Source organism: Gigantopelta aegis, chromosome 9 (assembly GCF_016097555.1).
Source record: "Gigantopelta aegis isolate Gae_Host chromosome 9, Gae_host_genome, whole genome shotgun sequence".
Lineage (NCBI taxonomy): Eukaryota > Metazoa > Mollusca > Gastropoda > Neomphalida > Peltospiridae > Gigantopelta > Gigantopelta aegis.
This window is the reverse complement of record NC_054707.1, coordinates 23,187,886-23,205,169: the sequence shown is the minus strand read 5'-3', so window position 1 is coordinate 23,205,169 and position 17,284 is coordinate 23,187,886. Positions and strand designations below refer to the sequence as shown.

General features: G+C 36.4%; 1 protein-coding gene across 1 annotated transcript in view; it reads right to left on the bottom strand.

Annotated features, from left to right (window-relative positions):
* Positions 1 to 17,284, bottom strand: part of LOC121381501 (serine/threonine-protein kinase 38-like) — a 65,448-nt gene that overhangs the window by 32,369 nt on the left and 15,795 nt on the right. The window contains exon 4 of the mRNA XM_041510822.1: positions 11,773 to 11,895. Coding sequence (XP_041366756.1) covers positions 11,773 to 11,895 — 123 coding nt within the window. The remainder of the gene's footprint in view (positions 1 to 11,772; positions 11,896 to 17,284) is intronic.

The following is a 17,284-nucleotide window of genomic DNA, read 5'->3' as shown; positions in this document are numbered from 1 at the left end:
GGTAGCAGGTTTTTTCTCTCATTAACTGTGTTATCCGTAATCATACATCAGGTGCCATATAACCATAAATTTAAATGCATTGAGTGCTATGTTAACCAAACCATTTCTTCTTTCCTTCCTCTGTGCTTATCTGAGTTTATAGCTTTGATGCCAGAGGAATTTTTAGGATATTGACCACATTTTTTCCGCTAACAAAAACTGTGAGATAACAAGAGTACGGAAGATAGTGGAAATAATTATACCTATCAGTGATCTTTATATAGATGAGGTCAGCCAAGGTGATATTGTGAAACACAAAGCTCACAATGTGTGCGTCATTAACAAAAGCTAGCTGGCACATCTTTGGCAGAGATGAGAGGTGTGAACCCATTAATGGAGCCATGGGTCACACATCAAACGTGTGTATGTGTATGTGTATGTGTGTTCAGTGGGTGGCCCACAGAAACAGAGTACTCACTCGGGGAAAACAATGAGTGTACAAAATACTGAATCGTGTGCAATTGAACCAGTTTCATTAAAAAAGAAGAAGAAGAAGAAGAAACAAATGAATTAATGAAAGAATGAACGAACAAATGAATGAATGGAATGAGATCCAAGTACGGTAGTTTTAGAATCATATTTGTGTAGAACTTAAAAATAAATATACTGACGTCCAAAAGAAACTTCACATTCATAAAATATGAATCATTTGATAAATACTGTTGTTAATCTGAAAGAACCCATTTAAAAACCATTTTACAAACATTTTGCATGTATCACGAATTGCATTGTGATGTTTAGATGTTGAACTTCATGATACTTTCATATCCCACCATACCATTTGTTGGTTGTCTGTAATACAATTTCAAGACTTGTAAAGCTTCTTTTGGATGTCAGCATAAAATAAATAAATGAGATCAAGGTGTTTACAGAATTATATTTCTCTAGAACTTGTAGTAAGAATGATGAGCCATTATATTTTCCATAACAAAAAAAAAGAGGGAAAAAAAGGGAACGTTCATTTAATGATATATCAGCCTCATGCTTATATTTTAAAGTCACATATAAACAGCATGCCATTAAAAGTTTGGAGGCTTTGCCAATTCTGTGTGTGTGAGGCTTGAACTTTTGTAACAGCTAATCAACACACAGTAACAGCCAGATGTGGCCAAGAGAAGGAAAAACAAAACTGCTCGTACCACCATATAGACTACCTACCCTAACTAATCAGTTGCAAGAAATCGGTTATATACATTTTCACAGGTGGAACAGTATTTCCCTGGGCACAATATTTCAAAATCTTTAGTCTGTTCATGTGGTTTTCAACTAGGTAACCAGGTGATCGGTTACATGAAATCCAATCAAAAACCTAAAACTGGCATGGACTTTACATTTTTACAACTGTATTTTCAGCTGATACTGTTATTTTAAGCAAAATAAAATGTAAGTATTTTAGCTTATTACAGTACCTGGTGTGCATCATAATATCAATGCTACTACATTGTAGGTCTTTATTGGTACCTTTTAGAAATACATCTTACAGATCATCAGGATGTTACACAACTGACAACTCTTTGAACTGATCACTAACAAGCACTTTCTCGTCTCGCAGATAAAATTAGAACATTCTGGTTGGGAAGTGCCAAACTCATAATTGACTCATATGTAGGTGATTATACACTCTGAAATCAATTTTAAACACTGCTGCCAAAACAGCATACCATAATGCATACAAGGAAGTGACCCTACCCACAACTAGGGGTGGGACGTAGCCCAGTGGTAAAGTGCTCGCATGATGTGCAGTCGGTCTGGGATCGATCCCTGTCAGTGGGCCCATTGGGCGTAGCTATTTCTTGCTCCAGCCAGTGCACTTCGACAGGTATGTGTTATCCCGTCTATGGGATGGTGCATATAAAAGATCCCTTGCTACTAATGAAACAATGTTGCAGGTTTCCTCTCTAAGACTATGTCAAAATTACCAAATGTTTGATATCCAATAGCAAAAGATTAATAAATCAATGCGCTCTAGTGGTGTTGTTAAACAAAACAAACTATTCACAACCATTTTACTGAATTTATTTCAAACGTGTAATGCATCTGCATTGGCCCACAAAAAAAGCAAAAAAGACTTGGCCTTTAAATCACCAAAATATTCCAAGACAGGCCCAGGAATACAAGTTGAATATTCAATATACATGTAGCATGTTTTGAACAGTCGACTGGGTAGGGATATGGGTAATTTGTGGAGTGCTTCCATCAGAGAACTTTTCAAGTATGTTTGTCATGGACACAACCTCTGACTAGATAGTTCTGCCCACGACAGGATGCCTTAGAGTCGCAAGTTAAGAGGTAAGTACAAAACTAAATTATGCTATCATCATCATTTGAGCTATATACCAGTACTCATGGGTTTTTTTATGTGTTGGTCGTTACGAATCATCATCAACAGGCTTCATCATCAACAGGCTTCGAGTACTGGTTTATTAGTTGACTGTAAATGACAGCAGCAGATGTGGCTAGTTACGGTTGATTGCACATGCCTGTAGAGGCATGGGATTAGCCATTCCAAATGCCATCTACATTTTGTGTATTGTTTAACAAGATCTGTAGTGTTCATTCGATTAAATATAGATCTGCAACATGTGTGTTGAATGACTCCCAGAGTGTATTTTAAAGGCTCGCTGGTGGGGTGTAAGGCTACTACACTGACTTTTCTCTTATTAAATACTGTCCAGAGCCCCGTTCCACGAAGCGATCTAAGCCCTAAGATTACCTCAGACGCATAGCTACCCTATTCACTAAGTTGATCTTAGGGCTAAGATCACTTCGTGGAACGAGGCCCAGAGCCCCATTCAAACAATGAAACAATGTTAACATTAAGATCACATTAAGTGCATAAAGGAGGTATGCACTTACAGTGAACTTAGTGCTAAGATTGCTTCATGTAACAGGGCCCAGGACAGAGAGCTCTGATAGCTGAGGTGTTTTCTCAGGACAGCGTGCTTGGACCTTATTTGGATATTGAAATGAATGAATGCATCATCTGGTCTCTGATTCAAGAGATGAATGTCAATATGTTCTTCTGAATTCTGTTTAAAACACAGTGCCCAAAAATATAAATCCAAAGTACAACAAATTTAAATATTTAAATCTGTTGATCCACTCCATACTGGAAAAAAAAAAATCACCACATTTTTTTTTTTACAAATTTGACCACTTTTTATATCGGTGTAATGTCTGTACATGTTACGTGCTTCCAGAATGTGTTGTGTGCAGAAACAAACAGCATTGAATGTAAAGCCACAAACAGGTGAAAGTGCCAGAAATAAACATTCAATATGAAGTGTGTCAAACAACAAATTTGCTTCAAAAGGTGCAAACACTTGAGCTACAAAATTACCAGCCTCTCTGCGTGAGTGTTTATTTAGTTCAACCAAGACCAAGGTCTGCATTCATACAGTTAAGAGATTCAACTTGGATACAGGCCAGATGATAACTTTTTTTTACTTTTTTTATTTACCTTTGTAAACCCAAAAATAAACAAGTCACCCTCGGTGGATTAGAGGGGAGGGGGTCCTGTCCAAACAACAGCTTCATGACTACTATATATATCAAAGACCATGATATGTGCTGTCCTGTCTATGGGAAATGTGCACATAAAAGATTTCTTGCTGCTATTTGGTAGGAACAGCCTATCATTGTGTTGAAGAAGTGTTGCAATAAGCATTTGTTTTATACTCAAACTGCCAGTAGGTTAAATTTAATATATGTTTAAATGTTATTAAACATATCCCCTCCCCCCCCCCCCCCCACCACCACCCCCCACGTCTTTCTAACTGTACAGCAGACTTCAACTGTAAACGTTTGTTTTGGTTAACGACACCACCAGAGCACAATGATTAATTAATCATCGGCTATCAAACATTTAGTAATTCTGACACAGTCACAGAGAAAACCTGCTAAATTTTTCCTAATGCAGTAAGGATCTTTTATATGCAGTTTCCCACAGACAGGAAAGCACATGGCACGGTCTTTGACCAGTTGTGGTGCACTGGTTGGAACGAGAGAAAAATACAACTGTAAGATATATGTACATGTACCTAGTCAAAACTGATCAAGATTTGGCCACCATTACCAAGTAGCTACCTTTAGTACTCAGCCATATTACTTTTTCCCCAAATCAAAATACAGTTAAACATTATCTTGATGATGATGGGACCGGACCAAATAGCTTGACCAAATATTGGTGGCCTGACATGAGCATAATAATTGTTAGTGAAATTATGTTATGGGACAATTTTCAACCTTGAGATATCCTCAGTTGACGGGATAGCATGTGTCGAGATATCCTCAGTTGACAAGATAACATGTGTAGAGATATCATCAGTTGACGGGATAGCATGTGTCGAGATATCATCAGTTGACGGGATAGCATGTGTCGAGATATCCTCAGTTGACGGGATAGCATGTGTCGAGATATCCTCAGTTGACGGGATAGCATGTGTCGAGATATCCTCAGTTGACAAAATAACATGTGTCGAGATATCATCAGTTGACAAGATAGCATGTGTTGAGATATCCTCAGCTGACAAGACAACATGTGTCGAGATATCCTCAGTTGACGGGATAGCACATGGACGAGATATCCTCAGCTGACAAGATAACATGAGTCGAGATATCATCAGTTGACAAGATAACGTGTCGAGATATCCTCAGTTGACGGGATAGCATGTGTCAAGATATCCTCAGTTGACGGGATAGCATGTGTCAAGATATCCTCAGTTGACAAAATAACATGTGTCAAGATATCATCAGTTGACGGGATAGCATGTGTTGAGATATCCTCAGCTGACAAGACAACATGTGTCGAGATATCATCAGTTGACGGGATAGCACATGTCGAGATATCCTCAGCTGACAAGATAACATGAGTCGAGATATCATCAGTTGACAAGATAACGTGTCGAGATATCCTCAGTTGACAAGATAACGTGTGTCAGATATCCTTAGTTGACAAGATAACATGTGTCGAGATATCCTCAGTTGACAGGATAGCATGTGTTGAGACAACTCTGGTTGACTGTATATTAAAATACTCCCATTTTAATGACTCTGAGGTTCAACTATTTATTATTTCAAGTATTATTTTGTGCTTGCATGTACATCCAATTAAGGTTCAAGCATGCTGTCCTGGGCATACACCTCAGCTATCTGGGCTGTCTGTCCAGTGGAGTGGGTTAGTTGTTAGTGAGAGAGAAGAGGGTGTAGTGGTCTTACACTTGCCCACTGAGTTGTTAAAACTCGCTCTGGGTGTGAGCCGGTACTGGGCTATGAACCCTTACCTACCAGACTTATGTCTGATGGCTTAACCAGGGTTTCGCATGACGCAAGAATCCTGCGTATTTGACGCACCATTTACCTAAAATACTCCTAAATAAAATCTGTGTGTGTCATGGTCGACGCAAAATATTTCCGATGTCACGATTTTACATTAATTTTTAATACATTAATTTTTAATACATATAAACCTAACGACTAATTCAATTCAATTTCAATTCAATTTATTGCACAATACCAAACAAACTGGTGTCAGCAAACAGAAAAAATAAAGAAGCATACAACATCAACAAAGTTCAAAACGAAAATAGCCGAGTGGTTTAACTGGTTCCCAACCGTATCAATACCTTTAACGTAACTGGAGTGTTAAAACCAGTGTGGCTGATGTAGTGTGCCAGTCCCTTTGTTTAAATTGAGATCATCGCGACAATGTCGAACATGCGGTCTTTATACGAATCTCAGACACAAGTTTTTTGTGTGGTTTTTTTCCCCGTTGTCAATCGCTTTAACATTTAAAAAAAATAAATATTAAACACCTAAAAACCTATCAATTACGAAGTTTTAGAACAAATATAGCCTAGTGGTTTAACTGGTTTCAAACCGTACCAGTCCCTTTTCTAAATTTAGATAATTGCGACAATGTCGAATGTGCGGTCTGTTTACGGATATCAGATAATAGTTAACCAGCCGCGAGTTTTTAGTTCGGTCTATATATCTAGTTTTTTATTTTGTTTTTATTGTTGTTCTTTATTGTTTTTAATACATGTAGATGGTTGAGCAAATCTCATAATAGGAGTTAGTCATAATTATTGCGCAGATGCAGCTACATTATAAATCAGGTTAGCATGCAGCACTGGGTGACTAAAAGCCAAAAGGGTGCATAAAAAGATAGTGCAGGGTGCACAGTAAGTCAATACTTTTCTGAATATGCAGGGCGAGTTGCATCCCTCTATTTAGCTAAATTAAAATGGCGGGCAAATGTTTTATGTTGTCGTTGGAAGATTTAGTTTGTTAATAATGACGCAAGCACTTCAGTCGGGATTTAGTGAGTACAGTAGGTTATACATTTTTGGTTTGTATGTCCATTTGTTGCACTATTTCGGCTGAGAAACGATTGAAACAGGGTGGCACAAGGTTTGAATACCAGCAATATAGAGTAATAATATTCGGATGTAGAAAGAACCACACTTTCTATGTCCCTTCAGACTACATAAAAAAAAACCTAGAAAAAAGCACTAAATGATTTACAAGAAGAAAAAAAACAATGGATATACATGTAAATGTATTATCCAAAAAAAAAATAGTGGATATAATATATGCATGTAATATAAACGAGACAGTTATTCAGTTAATGTGATTTAAGAGATATATATAATAGATGACTCCCATTTTTAATACATGACTCGCAAAATAAAACCCTGCGAGTCATGACTCCCATTTTCCAGACGCTAGGTGGAACCCTGGATTAACCATGACACCACCGCGGCCGGTGACTGTATATTAAAATACTCCCATTTTAACAACTCAAAAGAGTCCTCCGAGCTGGTTGTTCAACAGAGGTTTATTCAACTATAATATTTCCACTCTCTGTTCATACAGCTGGCTCTGTGTAAGCTAATTTACAGCTGGCTGTTTTTTTATGAAATGCACATGGTATTTCATACATTCCTAGTTGTGGTTAGTGTCTCTACATCTACACTGTAGTCAACACCTGCTGTGAGGCGCATCTTTAACGACAACCACCTGCTTGCATGTTTACAGAACGGAGGCTTAAACTGCGTGCAGCTTGGTTCCCGATTCTACAGGTGGAGCTAGGTGATATACTTTAAACATTCTATAAACACTGCCCCCCCCCCCCCCCCCCCCCCCCCCCCTGGACTTCAGATGTTCCTTCTGCACACAAATAATTACATTTTAAACAGTGTACTAAACCAACCTGCTCTGAAAGGCCAATTGTCTACAGGTGTCTAGGTATGGTGGTGAATGTACATAATATACATGTTTGTAATGTGCAAATAAAGTTCTATATAGACAAAAATAGCACCAACATATGTTGTTAAAGCTGCTATGTAAGCCAATTCTCAATTCCCCTTATGTTTATCCAACAAACATGTTACATAGAAAGCAGAACTCCATTAAGTGGAGAGATATTATTAAAAGAATAATCAATTTATAGTTTAATAGGATAAACTAATCAAGAAAAATCTAATTTAAACTGCCTCAGCAGACAACATTCTTCAGTATCTAGGCAAGTATTCCTGTTTTATTTTACATCAAATTAACCAATGCTTTTAGTGCAAACAGCACATACAAATTGAGAACTTATATATTCAAAGAACATCAGGGTTTCTGCCTGAGAGTAAAATTGGTATGGCACCATACCCAAATTTGTGTTTTTTTGGTGTTTTTTAAAGTCAATTTTTTGACAAAATGAATTACTCATATCCATACTGTATGATTTTCTTAACCCTAACCCTAAACTTAACCCATTTTCTTTCTGGGGAGGCCCCTGTGGTTACATTCAATTTCATAGCGCCATGCATACTCAAAAAAGTCTTTCTGGCTAAAACACTGAACACGTAGCTTTTTTTAAATGTCAAGCCAAAATCGAAAATATTGACCCAAAAAACCCCAAACACTTAAAGTTTTTTTTACAAGTTAGTGAAAAGTACTGAGAAGTAATTTTGAGAGGTGGGTATCCACATCTAACACCATACAACTACAATCACCAATCATCACGGCCCTTGGATCATATTACAACCAACTAAAAGACAGACAGTGATTGCCTTAAGTTGTTGTAGAAAAGCAGTTTATAACACCAGATGTTGCTGTAATAACAGAGACATGATTTTAAGTGGTATAAATACTATAATGGTTGGACAAGGGAAGGCAAGAATGTTGCCTCTGTTATGCATAATATAAGTAATTCAATATAATCAAAACAAGCTCTAGCAATCATTTTGTTTTGTTATGTATATATTGTAGTACAATGCCAATACTTTTTTGGTTTATTTTGTAAACAAATAAATATACTTCAAAAATTGCCTCAGCATGTAATGTCAGTCACAGTGGAATTGCCTTCCTGATTAACAACGAGTTGGATTTGTGTGTGTGTGTGCAATGTCAACATTCCTGTACATATATCCTGACCTTGAAATGGAATCTAACACCACGACCAATAAAATCTTATAATGACAACCAGGGCCAATAGCCAAGTACTGCTATAGTGCCCATACAGCATATTCATAACAGGATATTCATAAATCTAGGTATTAGGAAGAAGTCTTTTGTTGTGGTCAATCGCGACTGACACAATCAGTGCAGCTGTGTAACCAAGGCGGATCAGCCGAGGAAAAAGGTGGAATGAATGACTGCCACAAAAGCTGTACTTAATTCCAGCCGGAAATGACACAAGTACAAAGCAAACACAACCTCAAGATAACGGTTTAATAGTGAAACTGCTGAATGCACACTAAATCATTATCCACGCCACTCCACGGTGACATTTCCCCTATATTAAAGGTATTGTTTATAATATTTAATGCACCATGGTTGCCAATAGAGGATATGAATGTCAGAGCTGTAAAAACATACACACTCTAAATGTGTATTAATGGTTATTAACAAACACTGGTGATTTTGTCACTAAGCCTTCTACAAGGATTTGACAGGATTTACGACAAAACAGAAACAAGAAGATATCTATGTAGTATCACTAGTAATAAATGAAAGGAAAGACACGTTTGTTTATAGATATCCAAGCACTTTGTTTTGATCATTTGCTGCAGGTGTCTGTGTATTACATGGTAACTTCAACATCTGGTCGAAATAAGGAAACAAGAATTTCATGGAATTAAATGTATCAACCTACCATAAACGTATTTAGTGTCATTCACAGAAAAATAAAAAGATGTTCATCTCAATGCATATTAAATTAGAAGAATTAAAAAAAAACAATTTCATGTAACACTTTAAAATTTGTATTTATTAAAAAATTTAAACAGGCATCAAGATTAACATTCACAGATGCAAAATTTATAAACCAAGCTTAACTATCACGTATTTATAGTTTGTGAGAAATGGACTTAACTGCAAAAACTGAACATTAAATGCAAAAGTTGATGCTGCTGCCTTTACCATCAAACCAGTAATACTATCAAGCCAAGACAAAAACTGTCTACGTTACATACACATAAAGCTACTCTGAATGATATACAATATCAAACTCTATGGAATCTGCTGTCCATTAAAAATCTGTACATAAAAGACCCCTCGTTGCTGCTAATATGCAGTTGAGTCTAAATATTTGTAATTATCTAAACCATGTGTTCCAGTTATCTTAAATACATGTATTTGTATATTAAGTCACTCCATAGTATCTGATTAAACAAAGCTCTAACAGCCAACAAACAAGTTGAAATCTTTTCCTTCACTTCTTCATCAACCTTTCTAGTCTATATTATTTAAGAGCTGCACCTAACCATAAATAATTACTAATATTTATTATCTGAACCGTACTTGTGCACAAATGTAGGTCAAAAGCTACTTCAAAACGTCACGTGTTAATTAAAGGAATAAAGAAACCTATGATTTAGTACATATTAAAATTTAATCGAGTTTGGACACACCCATATAAATAATCATTTGCCACACACTTCCTTCTTTGTTATCATGGGGAGGGTCAGTCATGTTGTAAATTGTCATGTTACCGGTTAATGGCTCTCTAACAGAACATAAAGTCACGATTCTATTACAACAAATCAGCTTACAATGCCCAGTTTCAAACCTGCCCATGAGGGAAATAAAGGAAAATATTTGTTTAGCATCATCATTTCATTTCAACTTATTTTCGTGCTTATATCCAATTAAGGTTCAAGCACGCTGTCCTGGACATACACCTCAGCTATCTGGGCTGTCTGTCCAGGACAGTGGGTTAGTTGTTAGTTGGTTAGTGGTTAGTGAGAGAGAAGAGGGTGTAGTGGCCTTACACCTTCCCATTGAGCCCTTAAGAACTTGCTCTGGGTTGGAGCCGGTACCGGGCTGCGAACCCTGTACCTACCAGCCTGAAGGCTGATGGCTTAACCACTGTGCCACCAAGGCCGGTGTTAGTATCATCTCAGCTCATTTTAAAAATTACTTTCGGCGTAAGGCTATTTGATGTCCGATATGGTTTAGGGCGGGATGTAGCCCAGTGGTAAATCGCTCGCCTGATGCACGGTCGGTTTAGGATCAATCTCCATCGGTGGGCCCATTGGGCTATTTCTCGTTCCAGCCAGTGCACCATGACTGGTATTTCAAAGGTGTGGTATACATGTGCTATCCTATCTGTGGGATGGTGCATATAAAAGATCCCTTGCTACTAATGGAAAAATGTGGCAGGTTTCCTCTCTAAGACTATACATCAGAATTACCAAATGTCTGACATCCAATAGCCGATGATTAATAAATAAATGTGCTCTAGTAGTGTCATTAAACAAAACAAACTTTTTTAAGTGACATGGTTCTTTTGACATTTGGTCCGGATCTAGAGAAATGAAACTCATGTCTGCCACATAGGATACACCAAGCACAAAGGATCTTTTATGTGTATCTTTCTATAGACAGGATAGTACATATGTATACACTGCACTGGTTGGAATATGGGAAAAAAATTGACAGATCTAGCAAGGGCAACTGATCCATTCAATTCTGACCATAATAAAAGGCTCAACATAACCGAAAGATCATTATTTCCCATGTTATTATGCATATGCTCATTCTGGTAATATTAAGTCAAAACTAAAAAAAATACATTATTACAACACATGTTAACATCCAAGTTAAATGTCCTGAATATAATTTTTTTAATGGTCTTTTTAAAAAAAGAAAAATTCAAGTAACCCATTTAATTTTTGCATAACTCATAATGACTATGTATATGGTGTCCTAAATACATGCATGATGCATTTAAACAAATAATGGGTTATGCAAAACCAGACTTGTGCAAGCATTGTGTGAACAAAACTATCGGTCTCACAATTTTCAGAAAGAAAGAAGAAAGAAGTGTTTTATTTAACGACGCACTCAACACATTTTATTTACGGTTATATGGTGTCAGACATATGGTTAAGGACCACACAGATTTTGAGAGGAAACCCGCTGTCGCCACAACATGGGCTACTCTTCCGATTAGCAGCAAGGGATCTTTTATTTGCACTTCCCACAGGCAGGATAGCACAAACCATGGCCTTTGTTGAACCAGTTATGGATCACTGGTCGGTGCAAGTGGTTTACACCTACCCATTGAGCCTTGCGGAGCACTCACTCAGGGTTTGGAGTCGGTATCTGGATTAAAAATCCCATGCCTCGACTGGGATCCGAACCCAGTACCTACCAGCCTGTAGACCGATGGCCTGCCACGACGCCACCGAGGCCGGTCACAATTTTCAGAGGCCTGTTATTACAAGTGATACGTACCTCACCAAAGGCACCCCGACCAATCACCTTGAGAGGTTCAAAGTCGGTAACACCAAGCCGAGACCGTTTTAGCCGTAAAAACTCTGTTTCTTTGGTGGCATGTTGTTGTCGTCGCTCCGATTTCTGAAAATACATAATAAAACACCATTAGGAATTATAGCACAGAAAACATACCAGTGCTTTCTAACTGATCTATAAAAACAGTTGTGGCATGTGCTGTCCTGTCAATGCTTAAAAAATGCTTTAGATTCTTTAAAAGTTAAACAGTTACATGTACTGAAATAAAAAAAATTTTTTTTTACAATATACCCTAATACATAGGGAATAACTGGTTATTGTCTTAAAATATTCTGTAGTTTGAATGGCAAACACAGCGAGGCACTGCTGACCTGCATTCGCCATTCGACCTGAGCAGGATAAAGATGATATCTTAAGACAGTAACCAGTTATTTCTTTTATCCTGTAATCCTACAGGAATATTCAGAAAATCATTATTTATTCCATTTTTGTGTACACAAATCGAGTATCGTCAACCTAGTAAGGCTTTAACCATATGACATCATGCAAGATATATTATATCATTCTTTTTAAGATGCTAGCTACATTTTGCAACATTCAAAAAGTGTTTCTGAACTCTAATTCATAAATAAATATACAAGTTTTGTATTGTTATCGAAAAACTAAAAGTTATTTGTTTTTACTGTACTTAAACAAATGATTTAAAGAGTATGTTTATTGAAAATCTACTCTGAAATACTCGAGTCACATGACCTATATTTTTGGTCAGTGACTGAAAATATAAAGATTTATCTAGTCATCATATCTTGCCAATGATGTATACAGTGACTGCAGGATACATTTTTAAACTAAGGCTATATGGGGTCTAACATATAGTTATTGTAATACTTGTGTTAGGACAGTGAGAAAGCTAGAAAACATATTTCCTACCGAATGACAGCAAGGGATCTCTCATAATTATGCACTTTGTCATGCTGTACACAGCATATATACCAAAACTTTTAATATACCTTATACATGTACGTGTTATGCAGTCATGTACCTTTAATTGTGTCAAGGATGGGCAGGTGCATCTGCTGTTGACATCAACCAAACCTTTGTTAATCAGTGCAAGTCACTTGTTAATTACGTCTAAAATCAAGTGAGTCACAGGTCTCCAAATATGTCAATATGCACGCTTTACGCATCACTGCATTTGAACTGTGGGTTTTAAAAGTCAGCACATTTGAAGACCGTTAAAGGATGCTGCCGTTGTAAGATGTTTCTGACTGATAAGGTCTTTTCAATGACTACAACTACACTTTAAATACATTTTAATGTTGATAACATTATTGTCTCTATATGTGCAGTGTGTTTTTGTTCATCCTAATGTTTTAGTAGTTTAAAATTCTTTTTATTTCCTAACAATTAAGAAAATATCCACAGCAAAAAAAGCTGCCATTGAAAAAAAAAAACATGCAAAAAATTTCCGTGGAGATATTTAAAAACCAATTGCCATGTACAATTCAGAATTGCAGGGGTTGTCTAATAAAAAAAATTCTCCGCATGTACAAAATTATTGAGAGATAAAATCTAGTTAGGATTACTTCATATACAGACACTGATATTCTAACCATGAAAATATACTGCATATGAAATAGTAGTTGTTAAAAAATGCTCTACTACCGGTAGTCTGGAACATGTTACAACAGCAGCAACACTGTCCGTGGAAAGCACACTTAAAAGATGCCTTGCTGCTATTCGGAGCAGCCAAAGTGGTGGCAGCTGGTTTCCTTTGTTGTACTCAAGACTTGAGTTTTTATATAAACATATCTAAGACACCAAAGATTCACAGTTTAAATGTGCTGAGAGTTTGTTAAACAAACATTCTTTTCCTTTCTTAAACATAAACACCTGCAAAAAACTTAACATAATATCAATCACAGTGGTAGACTGTGCACTCCTAATAGTAAATAGCATTTTTAGAAGAAAACTAAGTAATTTGTACAAAAAAAGAAGTAAAAAAAAGAACCTGGGATATGGTCCCTGTGCACTTCAATTGATTCATGTAAATAGTTTATATAAAAATAATAATAATAATAATAATAACAAAAAAATAAAAATTGCAAAAGGAATAAGGTCAATTATTTAACATGATATTCAATGCAAAATATTGTGACGCCCTAACACACCACTGGAACAAGTTCTAACTGGCTCATCGCTCCTTTTCCAAGAGTTGGGTAAAATATGACTTCACTGTGGCATAAAGAAGCACCAGTAAATTGACTAAGAAAAGAAATTTATAAACCTACACATAACATTCTGTTTGTAATAAATAAAACAGTTTCACTGGCCCTTAAAACATAACTCACATGGCCAGAAAATAGGTGGAACACTAAGGACTTTGTCCCAAGCTGTAAAACAGACATCAATCATGGCACAGTTTGAGTTGTGGTTTTTTCATTTTAAGATTTATTTTCTGTCAACCCCATTACACAACCCTCGAAATTCAGATTATCTTGCAATGGCAATTTAGATAATTATAATGAATGATAAAAATGCCATTGAAAATTAATTTGGAATCATGTCGCATCAAAGACGTCACAAAACCCTGACCTTGACATACATGAATATGTACATGTGTGTGCATGGTGAGTGTAAAAAAGATTTGGTCGAGCTAGCATTTAGGTAGTACTAAACTAAATAACTTCCGGCTGGGTCAAAGTTCGAGGTGCACCCAACTTTTGATAGAGAAGTGAACACCACAAGTCCTGTGATTGGTTATAAATGTGAGTGTGTTGGTTGTAAAAAGTAATAGTTTCATCTGGGTAAAAAAAAAAGGACGCTTGAAACATGTATGGGGTACCTGTAAAAAAAAAGTACTCTAATTTTGTGCAAAACTAGGGTAGTCATAGACGCTACCCGTTATCTCAGAAACGAGCAGCTTGACCCCCATTTTTTTCTGATTTACTTTAAGTGTAAGGGGTGGTAGTATTTATATCCGTGGCGTTTATGTCGGTGATACATTGCAGGTAGGAGTTTTAGCCACATATGTTACTATTGTCGTCTATGGGATTTGACTTGGTAGTATACACCCGTTACTGAATTTGTGACCGGCCTTGGTGGCCTCGTGGTTAGGCCATCGGTCTACAGGCTGGTAGGTACTGGGTTCGGATCCCAGTTGAGACATGGTATTTTTAATCCAGATACCAACTCAAACCCTGAGTAAGTGCTCTGCAAGGCTCAATGCATGGGTAGGTGTAAAACCAGTGATCCATAACAAAGGCCATGGTTTGTGCTATCCTGGCTGTTGGAAACGCAAATAAATGATCCCTTGCTGCCTGTCATAAAAGAGTAGCCTATGTGGCAACAGCGGGTTTCCTTTAAAAAACAGTGTCAGAATGACCATATGTTTGACGTCCCGTTCAATAGCCGATTATAAGATAAAAAATCAATGTTCTCTAGTGGCGCGTTAAATAAAACAAACTTTACTTTTTAACTGTTGTACTTAGGAGAAATATGATCACTGATATAAATGTACTGCAAGCAACTCTCCTGGCAGTGACATACACAAGTACCTGTATGAACTACAGTACAACGATTCTAATATAACAGAACAAACAGCAATATTTGCTAACTTTAAGCTTCCTGTGAAATTTGTTTAAGGCAGAAGATAAAAAAAACATATACAAAAAAAAAACCTGCACGCTTTCACTGTAGCTTCATTATTGAAGAAGTACATTTGACAATGAACAGTGACGTTTCCTTAGAACTCATCAAACAAGCTGTGGGAATGTTGTGTAAGAATGTTTATTTCAGATTTGATTAACTGAGACCTCAAAGTCACATCAAAAGGGAACTGATGAATTAGCATGCAATTCCATAATGAATAATGCTAAAACTTGTATAGAAACATAGTATTAAATTTTACACCCACGCCAACATTAATTAATAAAAAAAATTTAAAAAGTAATTTGTGAAGAAACTTTTCTATTTACACATACATACAATTTTTTTTGTAAAAACAAATGTTGAATTAAAATTGAATATATATATTTTTATGTATTTTAGCATCATGTACATTATCACATGCAATATATAGTTATATGACAATTCACCAGTTCCCTTTTGATGCAAACAGATTATACAATGTATATGTAGGGGACGTAGCCCAGAGGTAAAGCTCTTGGATCAATCCCCGTCAGTGGGCCCATTGGGCTATTTCTCATTCCAGCCAATTCACCACAACTGGTATATCAAAGGCTGTGGTACATGTTATCCGGTCTGTGAGATGGTGCATATAAACGATTGGTGGACAAATATAGCGGGTTTCCTTTCTAAGACTATATGTCAAAATTACCATGAATGTTTCACCTCCAACAGGCATTGATTAATGAATCAATGTGCTCTAGTGGTGTCATTAAACAAAACAAACTTTAACAATGTACATGTAGGCCCATAATATTGCACCTAAATGCAGCGATACTGGAACTGGCTTTAAATGATATCCAAACAGTAAATTATAACCACATGTATACTCAACAACGAAAGTTTAGCAAATATCTTATATGACGTCTAAATTTGCCATGGTTGAATAAACTTAAAAGAAAACCAGGTCCTCCAGTTTTGTTAAGGCAAAGGATGATGAGTTTCTGTCGTTTGTTAATGGTAAACATTTCAGATGTGAATACTAATTAATAAAAATAGGTTAATTTATAAATGTTATGGCATTTCTTTCAACATTAGCTAAACTTTTGTTGTTGAGTATACGTGCATGTAGCATTGCACGTGCAACCACCATATAACTAACTACACGATTCTGAAACAAATTATACAAAAATCCTAAAGCAAACAGTATTTAGCAAAACCAGTGCATTGTGTAAATCAAGAAAACCGGAATGACAGGTTATCAGTGTGTATGCATAACACAACAACAAACACTATTTGAATAGATTTCAATAACTTTGTTACTCGAGTCTGGCTTTTAAATGGAACAACATGTATTAATGTATACAAGTAACCTGTAAAGAGTGTGTAATAGTTTGTACAATGATTTTATTACATCAAAAAACAAGGTGAACATGACATACTTGTATATATACTAAATCCTGGAAAAGGATTCAATGCTCAAGATAGAAGGCTGCACTGCATCAAATAATGATCATGGACGGATGTCATTCACAGTTTAAGTTAAAGTTTGTTTTGTTTAACAACAACCCCTAAAGACAAGAAACCCAGATATGATATGAACCCAGAACTTTCATTGTACACGAGCAGGCATAAAAACTTGTTGTGACAGGTAAATTAGCATGTATAGGACACTGCAAGTGAAACGCTGTATTCAAACTGTGCTATTAGCATTCCCTGTGTATAGGTTTCAGTGTTTACGCTGTAGATCAGTATTCCAAACACCTCCTTAGAACGCAGCCTTAACCAGCAATAGCCCACTAGTGTATGTGTACCTAGGATGAGTAGAAATGTCAGCTTGTTAAGTGTCAAGTAAAATTAATACACA